Genomic DNA, 23,069 nt, shown 5'->3' with positions numbered 1-23,069 from the left:
GAGTGTGAGAGGAGCTAGTTCATCCAATCCTGTCAATCATTATGCAAGAATATATTAACAGCTGTTTGCATCACTTCTGTGACAGTTCTTCTGGCATCCACTACCCCATCTCATGCATTATTTCTATCCATTCAGAAGTACAGGAGGGCCCAAACTGATCCCGAAACACACTCAAGGATTATATAAACATGTCAACCTGTGCAACTACAGTTGATTGGCACTGAAAGTGAATTTACATTGCTCTGAAGAAACCACTTAAGAATGCTTTTTAAAGGTGGAACAGACAATGACCTGCAACTGTCAACTATCAAGTACTAATGCAGCATGACATTTCTCAGTGTTCCTTTAGGATCCTCCAGAATCTTTAGTGCTCATTCTGAAGCCTAGAGGATTGTCATCAGCTCCAAATAAAGAATCAGAATGACGTTTTAATGTAGGGACACCTGTCGTGGAACAGCCCAATTAGCACAGTTCCCATATACTAAAACACCTCAGACATTAAATCTGAGCCAACAAAAAAAGTGCTTCCTGCTGACAGAGATGTTCAGCTGCTATGAACTGACATGATCATAGCAAGTGCAGTTTCAGTGGAGGTAAACAAGCCTTTAAATAAGGTGATTTCTCGCAGCAATTACTTCCTTTTCCCATAAATCTGAAATAGAAATGTTATATGAGAGTAAGCAGTAGTGCAAGGATAAATATGAGTAGAAATGAAAAGAATGGGTTGACAAATACAACAGGAATTAAAGATTAGAAATGGTGTGAAATACACGCCTGGAAAAAGGAGAAAGGGAAAAATGAAAAGGGGAAAGGAGGAGAAAAAGAAAAAGAAAGGAAGAGGGAGGGAGGTTAAAATGAAAGTGAATTGCTCAATTTAATAAAAAAAATATGTTGTAGCTCATACTGTATACTACAATGCCATTTTTTTTTCAGAAAAATTGAAATAATAATTACTACTATATTATAATACATTCAATTTCTGCCTATATTAATCATTGTACTTATACACATTATTATATCAATGTACTGTTCATATACTTTATTTATATATATAGTATATGTGACCCTGGACCACAAAACCAGTCTTAAATAGCACGGGTATATTTGTAGCAATAGCCAAAAGTATATTGTATGGACCAAAATGATCGTCCTTTTGATTCCTTTTATGCCAAAAATCATTAGGATATCAAGTAAAGATAATGTTACGTGAAGATATTTTGTAAATTTCCTACCATAAATGTGTTAAAACTTAATTTTGTATTAGTAATATGCATTGCTAAGGACTTAATTTGGACAACTTTAAACGTGATTTTCTCAATATTTTGATTTTTTTGCACCCTCAGATTCCAAATTTTCAAATAGTTGCATCTCGGCCAAATATTGTTCTATCCTAACAAACCATACATCAATGGAAAGCTTATTTATTCAGCTTTTAGATGATGTATAAATCTCAATTTCGAAAAATTGACCCATATGACTGGTTTTGTGGTCCAGGGTCACATATATGTATAATATATATAGGTATAAGTAATTAAAAAAAGAGTTCCTGACAAGCTCATGACGACAACATTTATTTAAATATGATTCAGTCTTTTACTCCATTTCATTTTGTATCTTTGTTTTCATATAAAAAATACAAAGAAACACAAATAAATATATAACAAACATCAAATATAATATCTGTACAGTTTGCAGCTCAGACAGGAGGATCAACCTCTGTCCCTGTGTAATAAGTTAAGTCAGGGTGGACATACAGTCACCATCAGTCCAGTTTCAGTATGCAGTGACCAACTCCAGAAGAGTCAGCTGTCCTGTGATGACTCAAGCAAGGAGGTCCCATCCAATCATTTCCATAGCAGCAGGTCACATTAGAGAATTTAAGATGTAATAACGTTCGATGTTGGGGATGCCATTTCAGCTCAAGTATAATTTCAGCAGCATACATGAGTGTGTTTTACGTTTTGAGAGCATCAATGGCGATGGCAATGATGCGTGGCATGCTGCGGTAGAACGCCTCATTCTCTAAACCCACCAAGCTGTAAAAGGTCAAAGGTCGCCCACCAACAGTGGTCTTGATCCGTGACTGATACAAACCACGTTCATTCTTAGAATTCAGGTCAACCAGCACCTGAGATGATGAACACGTTGAATTACTGAAATAAATGAACTTTTCCACGACATTCTAATTTATTGAGATGCACCTGTACATACAGAATTAAAATACAACACCACAGAAACATAACATACATTACAAACGTTTGGGGTAAGTAGATTATTATTTTTTTTTATGTAGATTTTTTTAACAAAGGTGCATTAAATTGATCAAAAGTGAAGGTAATGTAGAAGGCATTTATAATACTTTTTTTTCTTTTGAACTTTCTACTCATCAAAGAATCCTTAAATACCTCAATATTAAGCAGCACAACTGTTTTCAACATCGATAACAATAAGAAATGTTTCTTGACCAGCAAATCTGCATATTAGAATTATTTATTAGACTGGAGTAAAGACAGGTGAAAATTCAGATTTGCCATCACAAGAATAAATGACATTAAAATATATATTAAAATAGAAAACAGTTATTTTAAATTGTCACATTATATTTCAGAAAATAACTTTTTAAACTGTATTTTTAATCAAATAAATGCAGCTTTGGTGAGCATAAGAGACTACTTTCAAAATTACAAAAATGTACAGACCCCTAACTTTTAAACAGTAGTGTATATACTATAATCTAATACAACTTCTATACAACAATGTATACTTATATGATCTGTCTGTCTGTCAAAACATGTACATAAATATCATATTTTTTACTTGCAAATGCAGTCTAGAACCTTCTACGACACACACACAGACTCACCTCCTGGAAGATCATGTTTATGCTGTTAGATGGAACAGACAGGATCCAGTTGTACATCTCTTTGGTGGTGCTGACCAGCTGAGCTGATTCAGTTACTCCTGAGCAAACTACAAAACACAAAGAACAAAGCCTTACAACACAGTCTTTAAAAACAGTAAATAATAAAAACTCATATTCCTTAATATAAATCTAATATTAACCTCCCATTCCTTTTCAAATCATATGAATGACTCAGCTGAAGTGTGTAGGCTCCATGACACAATTTCCAATGAATAGAAATGCTAAATGTAAATGAAACGAGAAACTGTACCTTTGTCACTGGCTCCTCGTTTCTGTCGCTTGTGTAGATCTCTCTTTCTCCTCCACAGGAGCTCTGAAACAATTATTAGTCTATTAGTCTGGACATTCATGGTTTAATATCATTCTGCAATACTATTGCAATAATACAACTGCACTGTAAAAAAAAGAAAGAAAAAAAGTATTTATTATTATTAATAATAATATAATTAATATATTTTATTATTAAATAAATAATGCATTATTATTATTATTTATTAATTACAATTATTATAATAATTTTATTTATATATCAATATTAAACTTACCATACTAGTATTCCTGATTGTCCTAATTTCTTTGCTTTTAAACGTTAAATTATATGTATTTTATTCTGGTGTAAAATCGCAGAGAGACCTAATGACAAAAAGTGGTTATAGGCCATTCGAGGGTTTAAATTCAGTCTGAAGCTTGTATTTTTGTTCAGTCATTTACATTAATTCTTTTTTAAAGTATATATGATTTGAATTTAACAGGTGAAAAAAAAATCCAGTTATTGCAGAAAAGTCCTTTTAAGAACTTTTAGGACTTAAAGTTTCCTGTTATTCTTCCTCAATATTTTGGCACTCAGTTTCCCATAATTAACTCTTACTTTTGAAGAGTGGCTGTTGAAGCAGGGGCATCTGGGTAGGGACAGGGTGTTTTTCAAGCATTGAGTCAGAAGGTTCCTGGTTCTTGAGTTTCAGTGGTTGCGTTGAAGGTTCCACAGATCTGGATGTTGTATCCATATCATCCCGAGGGGATGCTGTCATCACCGGACGTCCTGTGACACTTCCTGTGCCGCTTCCTCTCAGAGCTTTATATATCAGAGCAGTCCAAATGTCAGCTGACAATACAGACTCCCTAGATTTGGCACCATTATCCTGTTGTTGTTTTCCAGTGGTGGGAAAGGTGAAATCCCTCTGAAACAGTTGATAGTCCAATTCTGGTATGACAGGAATGCGCAATGATTCTAGTTTGGAACGCAGGGCAGCAATGGAGGAGCGCAGTGATCCGTCGAGCTGCTGAAGAGATGCTTTTTTACTGTCCTCGTCCTGAAAATTTCATCAAATCAAAATAGTTCATTGTTAACTAATGTCTGTCCTAAACAGAAATGTATTGAACATGCTTCTCCATCACATCTAAAACCTTATATAAAATTAGACTGTTTACCGGAGTGAAGAGTTGTTGCTCCTGAGACAGCTCCTGTGAGTTCTTTAGTTCTTTGTGTTGATCCAGATCTTCAGCAATGCCTGTAAGGTAGCTCTCCCAGTCGTCCACCAGGGGGCCCACTTGCTGGAATAGTGCTGGCCGGCCTACCTGCTCTTTGAGAATAATATGTTGTTTAGAATAACAATATGGAGAACGATGTATACAGATCTATACAGAAGCTACTTCATTTTGGAAAGCATTGTATATCCATCTTGAGCCCTGATTGGCTGTACAAGTACAATGCAGAAAGGTTTAATGGCTCTACCTTTTTCAAGTGCACTTCTGCGTCTTCGTGGTATATGAGCAGAGCTGTACACATTCTCCACCAACTGAGGAAGAGTCTGAGTGAAGAAGGTCAGATCGACTTTATCTCTGATGTAGTCATCGGCCCTCTGAAGCAAATCCAGCAGAGTCTGCGGGAAGGAATGCAGCTCTGTAGAGAGAAAGACACTGGACTGTGAGGAAGGCAGTAGACAGAGGAAAGGTAAATATATTTTAAAATATATTAAAATAGAAAATAGTTTTCTACATTTAACTGTATTACTGTTTTTACTGTTACTTTGTATTTTTTATCAAAGTATACCGCGAGTCAAGTTTGGACATACAGTACGTAACTACCCTAAGTAATATATTTACTGACATATCACTCGAGACTTACTGATATAAAAATTGCAATTAAACTTTATTTGGAGTATCACTTGTGCACAATGCACATTTCTTAATTTTAAGCCTAAAATGTGTTTTAATATCACTATTGATGAGGATTATATGATCTTTGAATAATACTGGTCTTTAAATGCAAGATATTTCAAGTTTACCTGAAGTATACTTGCAATAGTTCCACTTTAGCACAATCAAATATACTTCAGCATATCTTTAGTTGGACCTCAGCACTACTTCTGCACAATTAAAGTGCATTAAGTACACAATTAGTTGTTCCAATTTAGCAGACTTTAAGTATATGAGTTTAGTATACTAAAAGTACAATTGCAGGGTATTTTAAACAAGTACATAAATATGTAAATGTATTTGTAGTATACTTAACATGACATGAATTTATTTCAAATGCATTTTAGTATGTTCATTTTTCACTAGGGTAAATTTATGATCTTAAAGTTTAAATTAAATGTAAATTAATTGAAATTAATTGTGCCTACATACAAATTTATTTAAAAACTAGTTTAAATTCACTTTTTTTTTTAATTGATGAATTGAATTTCATAGAAGTCTATGAAACAGCCAACAAGTGCCCAACATACATGTGAACTCCTTAAATGCAGTTTAAAAAGCATCCCAGAATGCACTTTAAGGTGCAGAGCTACATAACTCACATACTTCCATTGCTGTTATTTCATAGTTTGCTGACTTTACTATTATTCCAAAATCTGGAAAATTATAATAATAAAGAATGAGTATGCACATCCAAAGAAGCATGTACTGTACTGTACTGTAGGTTAATTCTGTTTAAATATGTAATTAGGTTTTTTAATTTAAACTGTCTGAATAACTTACGGCACTTCTTAAACCGGCTTTGGCATTTGTCCTGAGCGAGACGCTGGCAGGCAGAGGGGTCGAGGGTCGAAGAGCAGGATAGTGTGTAGAAGTGGCAGAGCGTGGTAAATTCTGACATCTGCTGTTCTTCAGACAGCTCAGTTGTCTTAAGCAGCTCAGAACATGTGGGCTCCCGACTCCCAAAGGACTCTGGAATTTGGAGAATGGAATGTAAACGATTTTGCAGGATTTGTGGCTTTTCATTGAGCAGAAAGAGTGGGAGGGTTTAAACTCACGGTGGTGGAGATTTCTTTGTTTCAGTAGTGTGTGTGCAACATGTTGAGCAACTCACTCTGTATCTCTGTCATGACCCAATCAGAGAACGCGGTGACCCGAGTGTAAACGCCAGGCTTTCCCCTCTCCCCACAGCCATCCCCCCAAGAGGTGACGCCAAACAGCTGAAACCGTCCCGATAAACGGTCCTGGAAGATCAACGGCCCTCCAGAATCACCCTGTACACATGCAAAGAGACAGATTCAAGTCAGGTGATTGTAAAGCAGCTGTAGTGTTTATAAAGCATATGTGATGTTTCTTCGTCAGGTGTGGGGTTCATAATGCAAGCTAGTATGACAATGTGGAGATACCTGGCATGAGTCAATGCCTCCAGACAGGTACCCAGCGCAGAACATGGTGTTTGTGAGCAGCTCCTTCCCCAGTGCACTGCGACAGGTGGTGTGAGACAGCAGGGGCACCTTCGCCTCCATCACCACATCTGCAGAGGGTCCGTCTACACACATACAGAGAATCAAGACAAACATAAATAAACACTTCACGACATTTTAAGCAAACATTGTGTGATATTACTGAGCTCTTTTTCTAAAATATGAGCTATGCAGATTTTCTTACCCTCATACAAAGAGCCCCAGCCGGCCACCAAGCAGGGTGTACCAGCCGGTGGATCGAGGTCAGAGGGCAGGCAGACAGGTGTGACCCGTTCAGACAGAATTATTGGAGAACTCAGCTCCACCAGAGCAATGTCGTTATTAAACGTCTTTGGGTTAAACTACACCAAAAGAAAAGGATTGGACACAGATGGGACACATAAAAAAAAATAATAAAACACTCTTCATTGTTTTATATATTTAAAAAATATATATATATTATATAATATTACAAGAAAGTTTTTTATGCTTACCTTCGGATGAGTGATGATACGATTGACTTTCATGATCTGCTCATCAGGGTCAGTTTTTGTGAGGTCAAACTCTCCCACTACAGCTGTCCAGTAACTCTCACCGCGGCTCCTGATTGGGGGAGATACATTTTATATGTTCACAAAACGAGTACATTCACAAATAAAACAATACCACAAAGCACAATTTATAATCCTTTTCATTAAATGGTGAAAACAGCAATATGATGAAAGACAACGCTGTGGTTTATTACTTTTTAATGTTATGGCACATTTAATTGCTGTTAAAATTGTGTATTGTTCTGTTATTTTACAACAGCTTGAAATGTCGCTAATCCAAAAATCCACCTGTTTTATAGACCTTATGCGTCAGAGAGACAAATGCACAGAAAAACTTCAATTTTTGCGGTAGCTCACTGTTAAAGAGTAATTACCTGGTGAAGTGGATTTACTTATTGTAGAGCTAACGAAAGTTATCATGTGCATTGTAATGTTCGAAATAGATGTCATAACAAATGTCAGTTGACCAGGAAGATTTTAAAACAAGTGTTTCATTCATACATTTCTTTTGACCTTAACGTTACGCTGTGGAAATACAAACCGGAGGACAGAAGACAACGAGCGCAGTGCTGAAAAGGGGCAGGGCCTAGATAAGGTCTATAAAAGTGTAAAATCATTTAGTGTTCTCAGTGGAAAATTTCTTATTAATACCAATAGCGAGATTTTAAAGTAGAAAGGCAAAGGTGTCCAGTGTTGGGAAGTTTACTTTGGAATGTAATAGATAGTAATTAATACATTTAATTATTTTTGGATTACTTTTCTAAATTTCTAACAAATGTTTTCAACTGTTAATCATTTTCAAATATTTAGAGTAGGCAGGGTTAACCTTACAGTACTCAACGCTGATAACTGTCAGACTTTCAAAATCCTTCATCACTTGAATTACGATTTATGAATTAAGATTTGTAAAAATTTAATTTTAAAGCACAGCCATCACAAAATCAGACTTTAGCACTTCTTTTTACTTTGAGATCGTTCTGAGGTTAAATACTGATTTCAAATCTTAAGAAATAGTTTAATAGCTATGATACTGTTTTTTTTCATTAAACATTAATCAAATGTTTGCACAGCTATGACAGGAAACACTGGCATCTAACAATGCCTTGGTCAATCTTAAAAAATAAAGCATATACTTAAACCCAAATAGAAAATAAAAGTTATCAAATAAGCATGTGTCCTATTCTTTGTCCTAAACTCCTCACATCTTTTAGAGCAGTCAATGCAATTTGGGAAAGATATAAATTAAATCTGTATGTATGTGTGAACATATTCAGATGTAACCCCCTTTGTAATCGTTGACATTTTCAAAAGTAACTGTAATTTAATTACACATTTTTTCTCTGTAACTGTTTACAGATACATTTATTTTGTAATGAAATTCTTTAATGCCGTTACATGTAACTAATTACTCCCCAACACTGAAGATATCCCACCTGACATTAAGTTTTTAAATTATATAGGTATGTATTTTGTAATACATGTAATATGTATTTTTTACCTAGCAAAGCAGTGGGCGGCAGTGAGGACCCAAGAGCTGTCAACCAGAACACCCCCACACATCAGAGCCCCGTCCAGCCGAAGGTTCACCAGCCATGGCCAGCTGCCCAGAGGAGCAGGAGATCCCCCCATGATACGAGCGCGAGGCTGTGTCAGGTTTTGCGAGACAGAGAAACGCTGGCCACACACAGCTACATAAGGGAAGCCAAATGATCAATGTCAAAGCTGAAATTACATTAAAAGGGACCTTCATTATTTATATATCAGTAAAACTACATGTTGATTTTTAAAGAAACATTTGAAAGTTCTGAGTATGTTTACATAATCCACTGAACTTTTTGTGTTTTTTGTCTTACCCTGTGCTGTGGTCTGCATGGTGTTCTGCATGGTGTTGAGCAGACTGCACTGCAGGACCCGAGCGCTGCAGCTCTCTCCCATGATTCTGATGCACAGGTCTCTGTTCACCTGTGCAGGTGTGCAACGGCGTTTGTAGAAGCCACAGGCCTGACTCAGCAACCAGCTCCTCTCTCCTTCATCAGCTTCCTGCTGGGCGCGAGATATGACCTCACAGCTCGGCTCTGACTGTGTGTCCTCTGGAGATGCTACGGAGTAACCACCACCATCAGCATCCGTGTTAAAAGTCAAAGAGTCAAATAAAGCATGTGTGTTCAAGCTTACCACAGGCGTCTTTTCGCTGTCCACAGTCCTGAAACAGACAGGGCACACACCCTCTGCAGCCTGCCTCGGCCTTGCTGCGGTCCGATACGGCAGCGTCTACGGCAGACAGAGCGCGGGACAGAGCGGCCTCCATCACTACTGTTCCTCTATCAGACAGCGCTGCAGAGAGAAGCAGAAACAGATGTAAGCAAAAGTGAGCACATCCCTCAAAACAACCAACACAAAGCAAATCAAAGGAAAACATTAAAAGTAGGTATAAAGAAGAAATATGAGACATTTAACCTCAGCGGAGCAGATGGTGTTTATGTGAATTAGAGAAGACGAATGCAATATTTTAGTTTCAACAATAAAATGGTCAGATATGCATATAAACAAATACAAAAACTTCAGGACAGAGACCCAACTAACAAAAATATGTACTAAGAATGTTCAAAATGTCCAGATTTTTAAATGTTTTAAAAGCATTTAAAAACTCTTGGTTGTGCATACGTTAAAAAAGCATTAAGGGACCATTCCATTTAATCATTTTGCAAACATTACGGTAATGTTACTTTTGAATGTTCTCTGAACAATTCACGAATTCCGTGAATGATGTATAAATAACGTTTTCGTCCTAACATTTTGAGAACGTTATTAAAAACCTGATGACTTTGAATGAACTTTTTATTAACATTGTTGAAGAGAACCTTGCAGGAACGTTCCCCTGTTCCCTGTTAGGCGGGGAGAAATCCAACATTTGCAAACAGTCCGAATAGATTTTTCTTCAGCAAAACAAAACCCATTGGGAATCTCTCAATGCAATACTGGCTGTGATAAAACTACATTTATATAATAAATATTGTAATAAATGTAATAAATTTACATTAAAAAAATCTATATGTATGCAGTATTTTATCAGTAATGGTTTTTCCATCAGGACAAGTGAACAAAGTCATGCTCAAAGCAGCACTAAAGACACCAAACGCAAAGTTCAAACACACCGATTCACATTCAGCTGTCCCCTCTTCTCTATATCCCAAAGAGTGAGAGAGACATCAAAGCTGATTGAGATCTTAATTAACGGCCTGAACTCTGGCCTCTGTGGTGACTACGCTAAACTCCTGAACACTGTCTCACTGTGATGGCACACAAGAGTCGAGAACTGATTCTGGTTGAAAGTTGTTGTTTTTTTGAGCAGTTCTACATTTGCAACACTTTTGCAACAAGATTACTGAAAAGAAAAAGAAAGCATAATCATGAGATTGGTTTAGACGTCACAGTGTTATTACATCTTCTAGATATATACTCTCAGTCACTGGGGTGATACCTTAAAGTACAAAATCCAAAAAGTACATATTTGTACTTTATTTACCCTTAAATGGTACATGTTAGTACCATGTAGCTATGTATTAGTAGCCTACCTAAAGTGTACATATTAATAGCTTTTGAAAGGGTGCACAGACTATACCGTTTTGTATCTTTCTTCTAAGAATGTAGAAGCAGCCAAAATGACGAATACCTGGCCTACCTTTAAGTGCGCTCTGTGGCATTCTGTACACCTCTCTCGCCGGTGGCGCCCCACCACACCAACCAATCGCCATCAACAGCAGCAGTGACATCACACCCATGATTCCACTTCACCTGTCCACAGGTGAGTTTTCCAATATAAAAACGTATCTTCTAACAGCCTTAAGAAGTTCCACTTAAAAGTACAGGTGCACTGACACAAAGCAGCTCCTTTTGCATCAAGGCGTCCCACCTCCTTAGCTTTCTCTCACACTTCCTCTCGGAGGACCTGTTGGTGAAAGAAGCTGATGGAACAATGGAAGAGCATGAAGCAGCCCTGCAGATATATGCAAGAGCACTGGACCTCTCTCTGAGGGGGTGGGCATCAGGGCCAATGCACTCCCAGTTGAATTCATTAAGACGATGAGAGCAAATCACGAGGAACTTGCCAAGGCTGGAAACGTTCTGTGGTGAGAGAAAAAGAGGGAAAGAGAAAGAGAGCTGGATGGGTAGGGGGCGGGTTGTTTGAATTCATTAACGTTAGAGAGACAGAGAGGAGGGGGTGAGAGAGAACGAGAGAGGGAGCATCTGTCATTCAGCCAATCTCTGAATGAGAGCATTGTGCTCCTCCCTGAGAGTTCAAAGCGAGCGAATGTGGCGATCACAGGCACGCCGACCTCCTTGATCACTTTCACGCTTTTATGTGCTCCATTAAAATATTGTCAGTTCAGATCATTGCATCTTTCTCAGCTCAGCATAGCCTCATTGCATAAAAACATACAACATTAAAAAACAACAGTTCATCATTTCTTTACTCGTTACTGGTTGAGGGTTCGTAGAAAAGTTTGGGTTTTGCTTCTTAATTTGTTAGACAGTCACAGAAGTTGCTTTCTAAATCTTTTTTGAAAACTTTTTCAGTGACTTTTTCAAAAAACAAATTGAAGTTCAATGTTAAAATCAAATTTGACCTTTTTCAATAGTTTCAACACAAAATCAAATCAAATACTGAGCTCTGCATACAGTACGACTAAATCATGTACAGTATATGGAAGTCTAACTGCTCCTGTTGTTTCATAGGAATTGCTTGACATGTTTATATTCAGATGAAAACGATTCCTTATAAAATAAAATAAACATATTATGTGGTAATTGGTACAATAAACTATTCCCTCATAGTAATCAATAGATGAATTGTTTCAATTTTTCAAATTATAAATGTAAACATCATCAGAGTATAGTTTTTGCCAGTGGTTTGCAACCTTTTTGACTCCAATGCCCCCCAACAATATTCGAAAGTCCCAGGACTTTTCCAGTTTTACTGGATAAGGAATTTTAAAAATAATTTTTACTCACAGTTTCTACTTGATAAAATATTTTACAGCTTGGAATAACTAGATAAATGTATAGCCATTATAAAAAAATATTATAAAGGTTTTATAAAGAAATCTCTTGATTTTTAGTTGTTTTGACTTATTTTAATACTTGCTTGTGACATTTTCATTATTGATCTGATGTCCAAGTATAAATGCCCCAGTTCTCAAAACACATATCAAAATATGTGGCATCTGAGCTTTTATAGAAACTATATTTCAAACCACTTTCTAAGTTGCTTTTGGTGGGTGTATAATATCATTTTCCCTAGTATAGTTCATCACATTAACAATGATCATGGTATACTAATTTTGGGCAATGCTGTCCAATTACATTTCGTAAGACGCTTTGGATAAAAGTGTCTGCTAGATACATAAATAACATAAATGTACATTTTTGTACCATCTTTAAAATAAACACAACTTGATTTGATATTTAATGCAATGACATTAATACAGATTTAAGTGTGTCACGTGTGAGATGAGCCAAGTGAGGCTTAGTGGCCTGATTCGTGAGATAATGGCACATGACAATTGAATGACTGTTCTTTTCTCAAATAAGGCAGGATGTAGCAATCAGGACAAAGTGAAACATAAAGGAGCGAATGCACAGCCAGAGATGCTCTTCAATTCATCAGAGCTAATGACCGATCATTTTAAGTTGTCACATGGTATCAGGTTGGTAGCGTCTCTTTGAAGTGGACTCATGACAGGCTTTGTGACAAAGTGTGCAGAGAGTAGCGAGTCCAACTAAAGGACAAGACAGGAACACTGTGTAATGTACGTGTGCTGAGTCTGCAGTCAGGATGAGAGACCCAAATTGGAGTTATCTTTGAGCCAACTGAGCAACTGAATACAGAGAGGGCATGCGGAGCAGCAGGCCACTTTCAAAGTGCTTCACACAAGGCCTATGGTATGTATGTGTGTATCGATTGAGAGAGAAAGACCTACTTTGAAATACAGCACCACATGAGATAAAGTGTGGATGTTGGTCAGAAGACAGAAACAAGCCGACATCTGATATTCATCACTGTGTGAGCAATATTTAAGGGTTGTCCTGGTGAATAATGTTTTAAAGGGGTCATATGATGCTGCTAAAAATAACATTAGCGACGTAGGTATGTGGGGGCGTGTTAGAACGAGCCGTTTTAGGTAGGTGTGGCTGACTCTTAACTTTTATAAAGAATATCTCTTTGGATTTGAGACTTTAGTCTTTGCAACTTTACAGATCTTCTTTATGCACCAAGAGCTTGTAACACTCCAAAGGGAAAGGAAAAATTTAAATCGCATCATATGACCCCTTTAAAATACTGAAAAAACGAGAAAAAAGTAATCAGATCAGAAGACGTGAAAATATCAAACGGAAAGATGGACTTAAAGAGTAAGAGTCTCCCTGTCTTCCACTCTCCTCCTTTTTTGGCATGCAGAATAAAAACAGGAGCCGACAGTGTGTTCCAGGCGTTCCATGTGGCCCCTGCACAATGGTTTTGCCATCCTACTGCCAAACGAAGCACTGAGGGATGGCATGGAAAAAAAAAAAAATCAGGCGGCTGGTCTCCATTCATCTTTTGCCCCATTCCCTCCCTTCGCCCCGCTGCTCTCTTTGATGTTGCCTGATTAATCTGCCCTCTGCTCCCTTCGGTTTCTCTCGTCCACTTTGTGGTGCTCCGCCACTCTCCTCCACGAACAAGATGCTGATCACAGCACTAAAGGCAAACGCTGGATTCAAGGAAAAGTTTTAGAAAAAGGGAGAGAGCAATGGAGGACACTTTCAGTATCAGTGTTCAGTTAGGAATAAGCGACCAGAAAGACCAATGATTACAGACAACTTCATATTAAAGCAATGTTCTGGGTTGATTATCCATTAAGCTTTACAAGATATGTGGCATTTCGTTGATAACCTCAGAATGCAGAAGACTGGAAGTGTATGAGGCAATGGATTAGGTTTAAAAGCACAAATGTAAAGCAATCATTTTAATTATTTCAAACCAAAAATGTTTTTTTGTTTGTTTTTTGCGTTGTCTAAACACATTCTTTTAGTAGTGAGACAACTGTGAAATGTGAAAAGCAGGTTCTGGTTGAAATTTGCTTGATGTGAACAGTCTTTTGTGGATTCTTAAGACCCATTCTGGTTTCCTTGCCTGTTTCAGTGAAGTTACCGCATTTATATATGTCAAAATATCGCATTTACGGCACAGACAAGTTTTATCAAAATAGTGCAATGTCAAAAGGTATAACATTTAAGTTTGTGTCTATACTTGCAGAAAATATTTTAGACTAACACTACCATTGAAAATTAAGTTTTGAGTTTTTTTAAAAAGAAAGATATTAATTGATCAAAAGAGACACTAAAGGCATTATAATGTTATAACAGAAGATTTCCATTTCCGCTCTTTTTAACTTTCTATTCATCAAAAAATCCTGAACCCCAAAAAAAGGAGTTAGGGGTGTGAGTTAAAGCGACTCACTCTTTCATTCTGTTGGAAGGACGAGCTTCGCGTTTGTCGTTCGTTGAGCCCTGGATCAGTGAAACCACTCATGTCGTCACAGCCTTGGGGTCTGACGCACAATTGGAGCCAATGAGAGGGCAACTTGAGCTTGTGTGTGAGAAATTGTCAGCTTTTTCAAAATGACAGGGGGCAACAGAGGGAGGTTACATAAAGACATGGCACACAAAAACAAAAACGACACCCAAACAAGCCCTTCACAAAAAAAAAACCTGTGCAACAATAATGCTGAATAACACACAGGTATTGTGCACCAGTTATGAAACCATTTGTCTCTATTGTCTGGTGCTGAGAACAATTGAAAAGTGGGTCAGTGGGCTGAAAAAAATCAGCTCCCAACATTTCAGTTTGAGCTATTTTTTCCCAGAGAGTGTTTTCTGCGTGACATGCACAACCCCATTAGCTCATGTACCAAACTCTTTCAGAACACAACCTCAATGACACTGAAAAGTCAGAATTGTGAGTTTATATCTAGCAATTCTGAGTATATATCTTGCAATTCTGAGAGAATTCTCAGAATTCATATTGCAAGTATATATCTTGCAATTCTGAGAGAATTCTCAGAATTCTGCAATTGTAAGATAAACTTACAATTGCAAGAAAAAAGTCAGGATTGTGAGAAAAAAAGTTGCAATTACCTTTTTTTATTTCTTTATTTAATGCGGGAACCAAAAAAAAACAGGATTGTGAAATTCAGAGAAAAAAATCTGGACTTCGAATTCTGAGAAAAAAACTGTTGCAAAATATCAACTGAGAATTGTGAGATGTAAATCCAGAACTGCAAGAAGAAAAAGTCTGGATTGTGAGATGTAAACTCAGAATTACAAGGGGAAAAAGTTAGAATTGTGAGATAAAAGTTGTAATAACTTTTTTCTTTTTTTTTATTCCATGGCGGAAAAGGGCTTCCACAGGTTTGCTACACAAAGTGTTATGGTTGGACTGAAGTGAACAACTTAAGCCAGTGTTTCCTAACAATGGTATCCACTTGAAGGATAGTGGCCTGATGCCTCCACTCACAGAATCTACTGAAGTCTGGTCAGAACAGGATTTAAAGGAAATGTCTAACCCACCATCACACTCGGTTAAGACGCACCTCCACTTCAGACATCATACGGTCACAGTGATACAGCAACTTCTCATCTGACACTTGAATAGAAAGTGACATTAATAAAAGACTCTTCATCTCCACCCCGGACTCCCTGTCTCTTCACTCATGATCCAAAAACACCTACAGACACAAACAAAGCAGGAAGTGACATTTGTATAAAGACACTTTCAGTGCTGCAACAAAAAAATCTACACAAAACAACAACAACAAAAATCATATTTTGATTGTAGTACACCTACAACATAAAAGCAATTATTTAACTTTGCTAAAAGCATGGTCTGTATAATATTACACTTAATATTTTCTCTCACACAGTATAAATAAGTATGTATTCCAAATGTAAAAAAAAATGCTTACATGCCTTTATATACTACGAAGGGGATATTTGGTTGGCCTTCAAAAAGCTCGAAACCCCCTATAGGCTAGCGGTCCTCAAAGCTGACAAATTACAAATGAATTCAACCAAAGTTGCATTTCAGAAACATAAAGGGCATTTTGTTGAGTTATTTAGTGTTAACTGGCGGTGTAGCATTTGCATCTAGTTTCTTTACTTGCCGTTGCCAATTTCACACCTGTTTTCTGAGCTTCTGACAGAGAAGTGCTGACAACACATTGCTTTATACACTTAACAAACTGTTATAAAACAAAATGAGTAAAAATCACACATCTAATGTATATAATGTATTAGATGATGTACGTTTTTACCTTCATAATCATGACTGGTACCATAATCAAAAGTTAGAGTCTGTATTTGGGACCAATAGGTCAACAGGATATCAACAGCGCCTTCTACTGGACAATGACGACTGTATGAGTTTTCAAATTTGATTTCATATAATCTCTAAATGAGGTTTATTAGAATCATCAGTTCCGCGAAAGCGTGTGGCAAGTATGTAAGGGAAACCTTGGTTGATAAATTTATTAGCGAAATAAATCATTTGGGGTGAAAGCCAATAAACGTGGAGTAGTAGGCTAGGCTACTTGTAAAAAGGCACGTTTCTGGTGAACCCACTATTTTTGTTAAATCAACCAATTAATTTTGGTTTACACTCGATTTCACAATTTCGTAGATTCTCAGTTAATCAGGCCATGTTCACTCAATCTCGCTGAACGGCGCCAAAGAGTAAGAAAAACATTTTTTTTTTTTAAATCACGAAGAGCATAATAAGCACTTATCATCAGCTTTTATGGGTGAAAAAAATAGAAATTCGTTTAAAATGTTTTGTAAGTCAGAAAGTCTCAATGGAAGACGTCAGATGGAAAATAGGTCTCCAGGAGTCGAGCATTTTTTTTTTTTTTTAAACCTTCAGTGTAGCCTAATGAAAACTCCAATAAAAATGTCCAATAAAATCTTCCAGAATTCAACACGTTTGATATCAAAGTTCATTATTGTTATTGCAACTTACAAGACTACATATCTGAAATAACCTCATGTACTTCTGTCTTTCTTTTAGTTCAGAATATGGTTGAAAATGTTTGATGTTTGACTCTAGTCTTGAGGGCCCTAAAGCCTATGTTGACATCAAAGAAATTTGTTCTTGTTGTATTGTACATAAAATAAATTAGGCTTGTGGGTTAATCCATTGGCTATTTGATTTAATCATCTTAAATGCATTCACGCTGTTTTGTTTTTTTTAATATTTTTTTAATCTATAGGGAACATTAATGTTGCCCCTCACAGACCTTCATTGGCAATTTACATTTACATTTAATCATTTAGCAGACACTTTTATCCAAAGCGACTTAAAAATTAGGAGAACAATAGAAGCAATCAGACGAACGAGAGAGCAACAGTATACAAGTGCTGTGACAAGTCTCAGTTAGTCTAGCACAGTACACATAGCTAGGTTTTTTTTTTTAATAGAATGGAATAGAATAGAATAGAATAGAATAGGTAAGTGCTAGTATTAGTTGGTCAGGTGCTGGCGAAAAAGATGTGTCTTTAGACGTTTTTTGAAAATGGCTAAAGACTCAGCTGTTTGAATTGAGATAGGGAGGTCATTCCACCAGCGGGGCACAGTCTAGGAAAAGGTCAGTGATAGTGGTTTTGTGCCTTTTTGGGATGGCACCACAAGGCGTCGTTCACTTCCACAACGCAAACTTCTGGAGGGCGTATAAGTTTGAACTATTGAGTTTTGGTATTGGTGCAGCGCCCAGTTGATGTCTTGTAGGCAAACATCAGTACCTTGAATTTAATGCGAGCAGTTACTGGTAGCTAGTGTAAAGTGATGAAGAGATGTGTAACATTAACTTTTTTCGTCTCGTTAAAGACCACTCTTGCTGCTGCATTCTGGATCAGTTGCAGAGGCTTGATAGTACATGCGGAAAGGCCCGCCAAGAGAGCATTACAATAGTCCAGTCTGGAGAGAACAAGAGCTTGGACAAGGAGTTGTGCAGTTTGCTCTTATAGGAAGGGTCTAATCTTTCTAATGTTGTATAAGGCGAATCTGCAGGACCGGGCCGTTGCAGCAATATGGTCTGTGAAGCTTAACTGATCATCGATCACAACTCCAAGGTTCCTGGCTGTCCTGGAAGGAATAATGGTTGACGAACCTAGCTGTATAGAGAAGTTGTGATTAAGTTCTGGGTTGGCTGAGACCACGAGCAGTTCTGTCTTAGCAAGGCTGAGTTGAAGGTGATAGTCCTTCATCCAGCTAGAAATGTCTCTCAGACAGGCTGCAGTGCAAACAGTTACCGTCGGATCATCTGGTTGGAATGAGAAATAGAGTTGAGTGTCATCAGCATAGCAGTGATAAGAAAAGCCATGTTTCTGAATGACAGATCCTAATGATGACATGTAGATGGAGAAGAGAAGAGGTCCAAGCACTGAGCCTTGAGGAACCCCAGTAGCAAGAAGTTGTGACTTAGAAACCTCACCCCTCCAAGACACCCTGAAAGACCTACCTGAGAGGTAAGACTTGAACCATTGGAGTGCGGTTCCTGAGATGCCCATCTTTATGAGGGTGGACAGGAGGATCTGGTGGTTAAGTGTCAAAAGCAGCAGACAGATCCACGTAGATGAGTACTGAGGATGAGTACAATTGCAATTGCATTGGTATTTTTCAGCTTTTCAGTACAAATAACACATTTATTCATCATCCTGTCTGAACTGTCATCCATACCAGATAAATAAAATGAAACAGAAGCATTAAATGCTATTTAATCTAATTATTCCCTCTCCTGTCTAAACTCACATGGATCTGAAAGTGATAGAGCTGTCCATGGTGCTGAACATACGAACCACCATTAGGTCATTTCAAATTAATGTTAATATGATGTTTTGCTGTTGGATGCCTCCTGACTGGTCTTACTCATCAGACCAGTCATTTTGATGTTTTAATATGAACCTTAATAGATTTCAAATTTTCTTTTATTTTTTCTTGAAAAGTTGTCTCCCTCTGGTGGGCCTTTTAAATCAAAACCAAATAAGCAAAGCAATTTCACTTTATAGAGCCTGATCAATAAAAAAGTGTCACATCAAATTTTATTATTAAAATGCAGAGCAATAAAGCATGCAGCAGTAATTGATGATGCAATGAGGGTCTTTTTTCTTCAAGCTGCAGAAAAATAAGAAAACAAAGCAAGCAATAGACTAAATAAATAAAAGAATTGAAATATAAAAACCTAAATGTTTATGTGACCATTTAACAATTACGTAGAATATAATTAGAACGTAGTGCTCGTTTAAAGCAACAGCATGTAATAAGCTTTTTAGCTTGAAATGTCAGTTTCAAAAATTGTTCTGATTTCCAATAATGCGAATGCTTTCTGTTTTTCTCCCACGCTCCACCTAAATGTCTGCTTTGGTATTATGGGAATTAAATTTCACGAAAAGGGCGGTTTGCTTTACTGCAGCAATAAATGCCCGTGTACAGCTTATTTGGACTTTTGGCTGAAACAACAGCTACTGTGACTTTGCCTTTGTGAAAACATACATGAGCCTATATGAAATGAGCTGAACTCATTTTCAGCAAGCAGAACTGTTCATGTCACACGTTGCAGAAACACGAAATAAAATGACAGCAGTAAATTAGAGACTCGTATAAACTGCATTTGTCCTTGTTTCCCTGCGCGTGCGTGCAATGCATGCGCGCTGTAGTGAAGCGTGGCTCGCGCTCGAGTCCCTATAGTCCGCCCAGAGAGAGTGACAGAGAGATGGAGAGAGACCTGTAACACGCCACCGTCCGATTCACAGCAAACCGGGATCAAATCAACGAGCAGCTTATCAAGTAAGTCAAAACTCGACGTGTACGTAAAGTGCATACTTTTATCCTTTTCAAAGCATAAAACATTTCAGTCGTTATGATTTGGATTATTTGTTATTGATCATGCGGACACTGATGTTATGAAATTAACATGCTCAAATGCATGTCTACAAATAATGGTCGATAGATTTGCGTAAACTTTACTGTTGACGAGAAAAATAAAAATTAATTGAAATGATTTTTTTCACAGCTTAATTTTTTGTTACCGATATGATTCTCATCATGAACGATTCATGACACAAAGACTAATCTTTCCGCTAATCTTTTATCTTTTTGTTTTGTAAATTGAATTTCATGTCCTTTTCTTTATTTCTGTAATTACTGAGCTCTAAAACTTGAAATAATCTATTTTAATTTAATTTAAATGCATTTAAAAGACTGATCTGTGCAGTTAAAAAAAAAAAAGTTAAACAAGTTAGTGCAAGATGTGTGTTTACCCAAAGTTAGAAAGTCAAAAGAGTATCTTGAATCCTTGCCTTGTTTATTCAATTTTTTTTAAATGACAAATGTGGACAATAATCAGTTAATCACATTTTCTGAAGCTTAGTTACTTCTGTTGCTTAAGCAGATATATTTATATTTGTTTTTATTTATTGTTTTTTGTTAATTTTGGTTCACATACTGTATATGCACCCATTTACCCCCTCATTCAGCTTATAGGTAATATTTTCTCTGTCATCTTATAAACGTGATCTCTCCTTACAGAGAGTTGGAACTAGTTTCTATTGTGTAACTGGAAACGCTACTCTGACTCCATCGGGTCCATGTAACTATTAAATAGCACAGCATCATAAGACAACTACAAATCAGTTCTCAAAATCAAATCTTCCCACCTTCATATGCTGTGGTTTACTTAGCAATGCCTCTTGTATTTAAAGTCTCTCTAAGGATTTTGTTTTATTTCTGTGGCATTGTTCCATATGCTTGACACATTTATAGGTCACTGCAAAGCTTGACCAACCTTTTCTTTTTAACTATACAAACAATTTATTTAAATGCATTTAGAAATATTGTTGTTTGAAACGATGTTGGCCAGAATACAAAATATTTAGTTGCACAACATTAATAATAATAATAATAATAATTCATTACATTTATATAGTGCTTTTCTAGGCACTCAAAGCACTTTACATTGTCAGGGGGTATCTCCTCATCCACCACCCACATTACTACAACTCAAAGTCAGCAAGTCAAAAGTGAACCTTTAATCTTCGTAAGAGCAATTTACTAGTCACTGGTGTGGTGTTTGTATTCGTACATGCTTGACATTTAATCACGGCACAGTAAATCTCAGTAAGTGGACTTGAGTCCAGGTGGCAGGTGTTAGTGCACCTTGTTCAAGGAGCACCTGAGAGACCTTGTGCATAGAACAAACATCGCTGCATCATTAACCAGGGAACCCAATATTCAATATTCTCACATTAGATCAGAAAATTATAATGCTGATAAGACCAAATTACAGATTTCAAATTTGATCATCTGAATTTGATCCTCTTTCCCCTAATTCTAGCATCTGTACCTCTGCAGAGACAGCAGGCCGTTGACTTGAGCATTACGCTTGCTGCTGATGTTTGTATGCATGTGCTGCTGCTCTATTGACCAATCAGTTAATGTTTGACACGTACATTCTCACTGTGACAGGATGAGTGCCGCCCGGTTGCCAGGCAGCATGCGGGGTGGACACGTCCAGTAGTGTGAATTAGAGGTTGTGTGTCAGCTCTTAAAATGTTTCATGGTAGCTGAAGCAAATAATCAGATGGAAATTTGCTGCTACTGACTCAGAAATCGGTTTAGAAAGTTTATAATCTGTGCATTTTGCAACTGCCCATTAAATCTATTTAAAACAGTCGAACACTGGTGGTTTTATTTTAGTATAAATATTGGTATACTATTATAGTTTTTATCAGTTTTGAATTTTATTTTTATATTTTCATTTTCATTTTCATTTTAGTTCAAGTTTTAGTAACTTTGTTGTGTGCTTGTCATTTTTATCATTTCTCATAGCTTAAAAAATGTTTATTAGTTTTTATCAACTTTTTTTATTTAGACTAAACAAAAATGAGAAATGTTGCATTTGCAACTAGGTGAAATAAAATAAGTTTAAGGTTTTTTAATATTTAATTTGAATTTATTTACATTTTTCGGTTCAGTTTACGATAATAAACCTGGCTGTAAAATTTCTACTAAAATTGTTCTGTGAAAATTGTAAATACAAACAATTGTTGAACATTACCAGTTTTTATTAAGAACTACGGACAAAAGCATTACTATGACACAAAGACTGAGTTTTAACCATAGACAGCTGAAAAAGACGTTTAACTACCGTTCACACCAAGAACAATAACTATAAAGATAACTATATTAGCGTCCACACCAATTTGGGTGAAAATTCAATATTTCAATAATAGTTTTTTCATATTAACACAATACATTGGGTGCCGCATTGAGTGTAGTTAGTAAATGAACTCTTGTGACTACCAAAGTCAACATTTTAATTAAATGAAGCTTATTAATTATCATGCTTAATATTCTTCAGGGATCTTGTCAGTATGTCCTCTTAACAAGCATAATTAGCTTACACAGATGATATTCTCTTAAGGAAAATGCCAGGATTGAAAAATCGCACCACATGGGCCCCACTTTTGCTGAAGACATCCGACATCACTTCCTGTGCAAACGGCTGCTCTCTGGGCATCACGGCTCATCTCACATATGTGAATACTGACCCTGAACCTGTAGAGGGTAAGAGATCACGCACACATACTGCAGAACAATTCAGATAAGTAGGAAAACAAACACTTGTCATCAAAATAAATCATGTCCTCCTCACCTACTCAGGTGTGTTTGTGTATCCTCTGGGGGAGAAGGAGGTTGTGGTGGGTTTTGAGGCAGTGGTGTCCGGCAGGCTGGTCAGTGTGGAGCTCCAGAGCCGTGGGAAGCTCGAGGACTGCTGTCTGGACTGCTGCCCAGGATCGGCACTGCACACTCAGTGTGGTCACAGCAAGGAGTGGGGATGCTGTGGAGGA

General features: G+C 37.0%; 2 protein-coding genes across 2 annotated transcripts; both read right to left on the bottom strand.

Annotated features, from left to right (window-relative positions):
- Positions 1-1,723: 1,723 nt before the first annotated feature.
- Positions 1,724-6,071, bottom strand: LOC107660469 (uncharacterized). Its single transcript, XM_016449777.1, has 7 exons — positions 5,903-6,071; positions 4,656-4,823; positions 4,352-4,503; positions 3,792-4,233; positions 3,174-3,236; positions 2,864-2,970; positions 1,724-2,128 (listed from the first exon to the last, which is right to left on the bottom strand). The coding sequence occupies exons 1-7, from the start codon at positions 6,018-6,020 to the stop codon at positions 1,955-1,957; spliced, it is 1,224 nt and encodes a 407-aa protein (XP_016305263.1). The 5' UTR covers positions 6,021-6,071; the 3' UTR covers positions 1,724-1,954.
- A 127-nt stretch (positions 6,072-6,198) lies between these two features.
- Positions 6,199-11,082, bottom strand: LOC107660283 (serine protease 8). The gene is made up of 8 exons (XM_016449571.1): positions 10,816-11,082; positions 9,309-9,467; positions 8,987-9,232; positions 8,632-8,821; positions 7,077-7,185; positions 6,788-6,944; positions 6,526-6,668; positions 6,199-6,393 (listed from the first exon to the last, which is right to left on the bottom strand). The coding sequence occupies exons 1-8, from the start codon at positions 10,913-10,915 to the stop codon at positions 6,199-6,201; spliced, it is 1,299 nt and encodes a 432-aa protein (XP_016305057.1). The 5' UTR covers positions 10,916-11,082.
- Positions 11,083-23,069: the final 11,987 nt, after the last annotated feature.

This window comes from Sinocyclocheilus anshuiensis, unplaced genomic scaffold (genome assembly GCF_001515605.1).
Source record: "Sinocyclocheilus anshuiensis isolate Anshui unplaced genomic scaffold, SAMN03320099.WGS_v1.1 scaffold850, whole genome shotgun sequence".
NCBI lineage: Eukaryota > Metazoa > Chordata > Actinopteri > Cypriniformes > Cyprinidae > Sinocyclocheilus > Sinocyclocheilus anshuiensis.
Note: the sequence above shows the minus strand (reverse complement) of the source record. Positions and strands in the feature narration are given on the sequence as shown.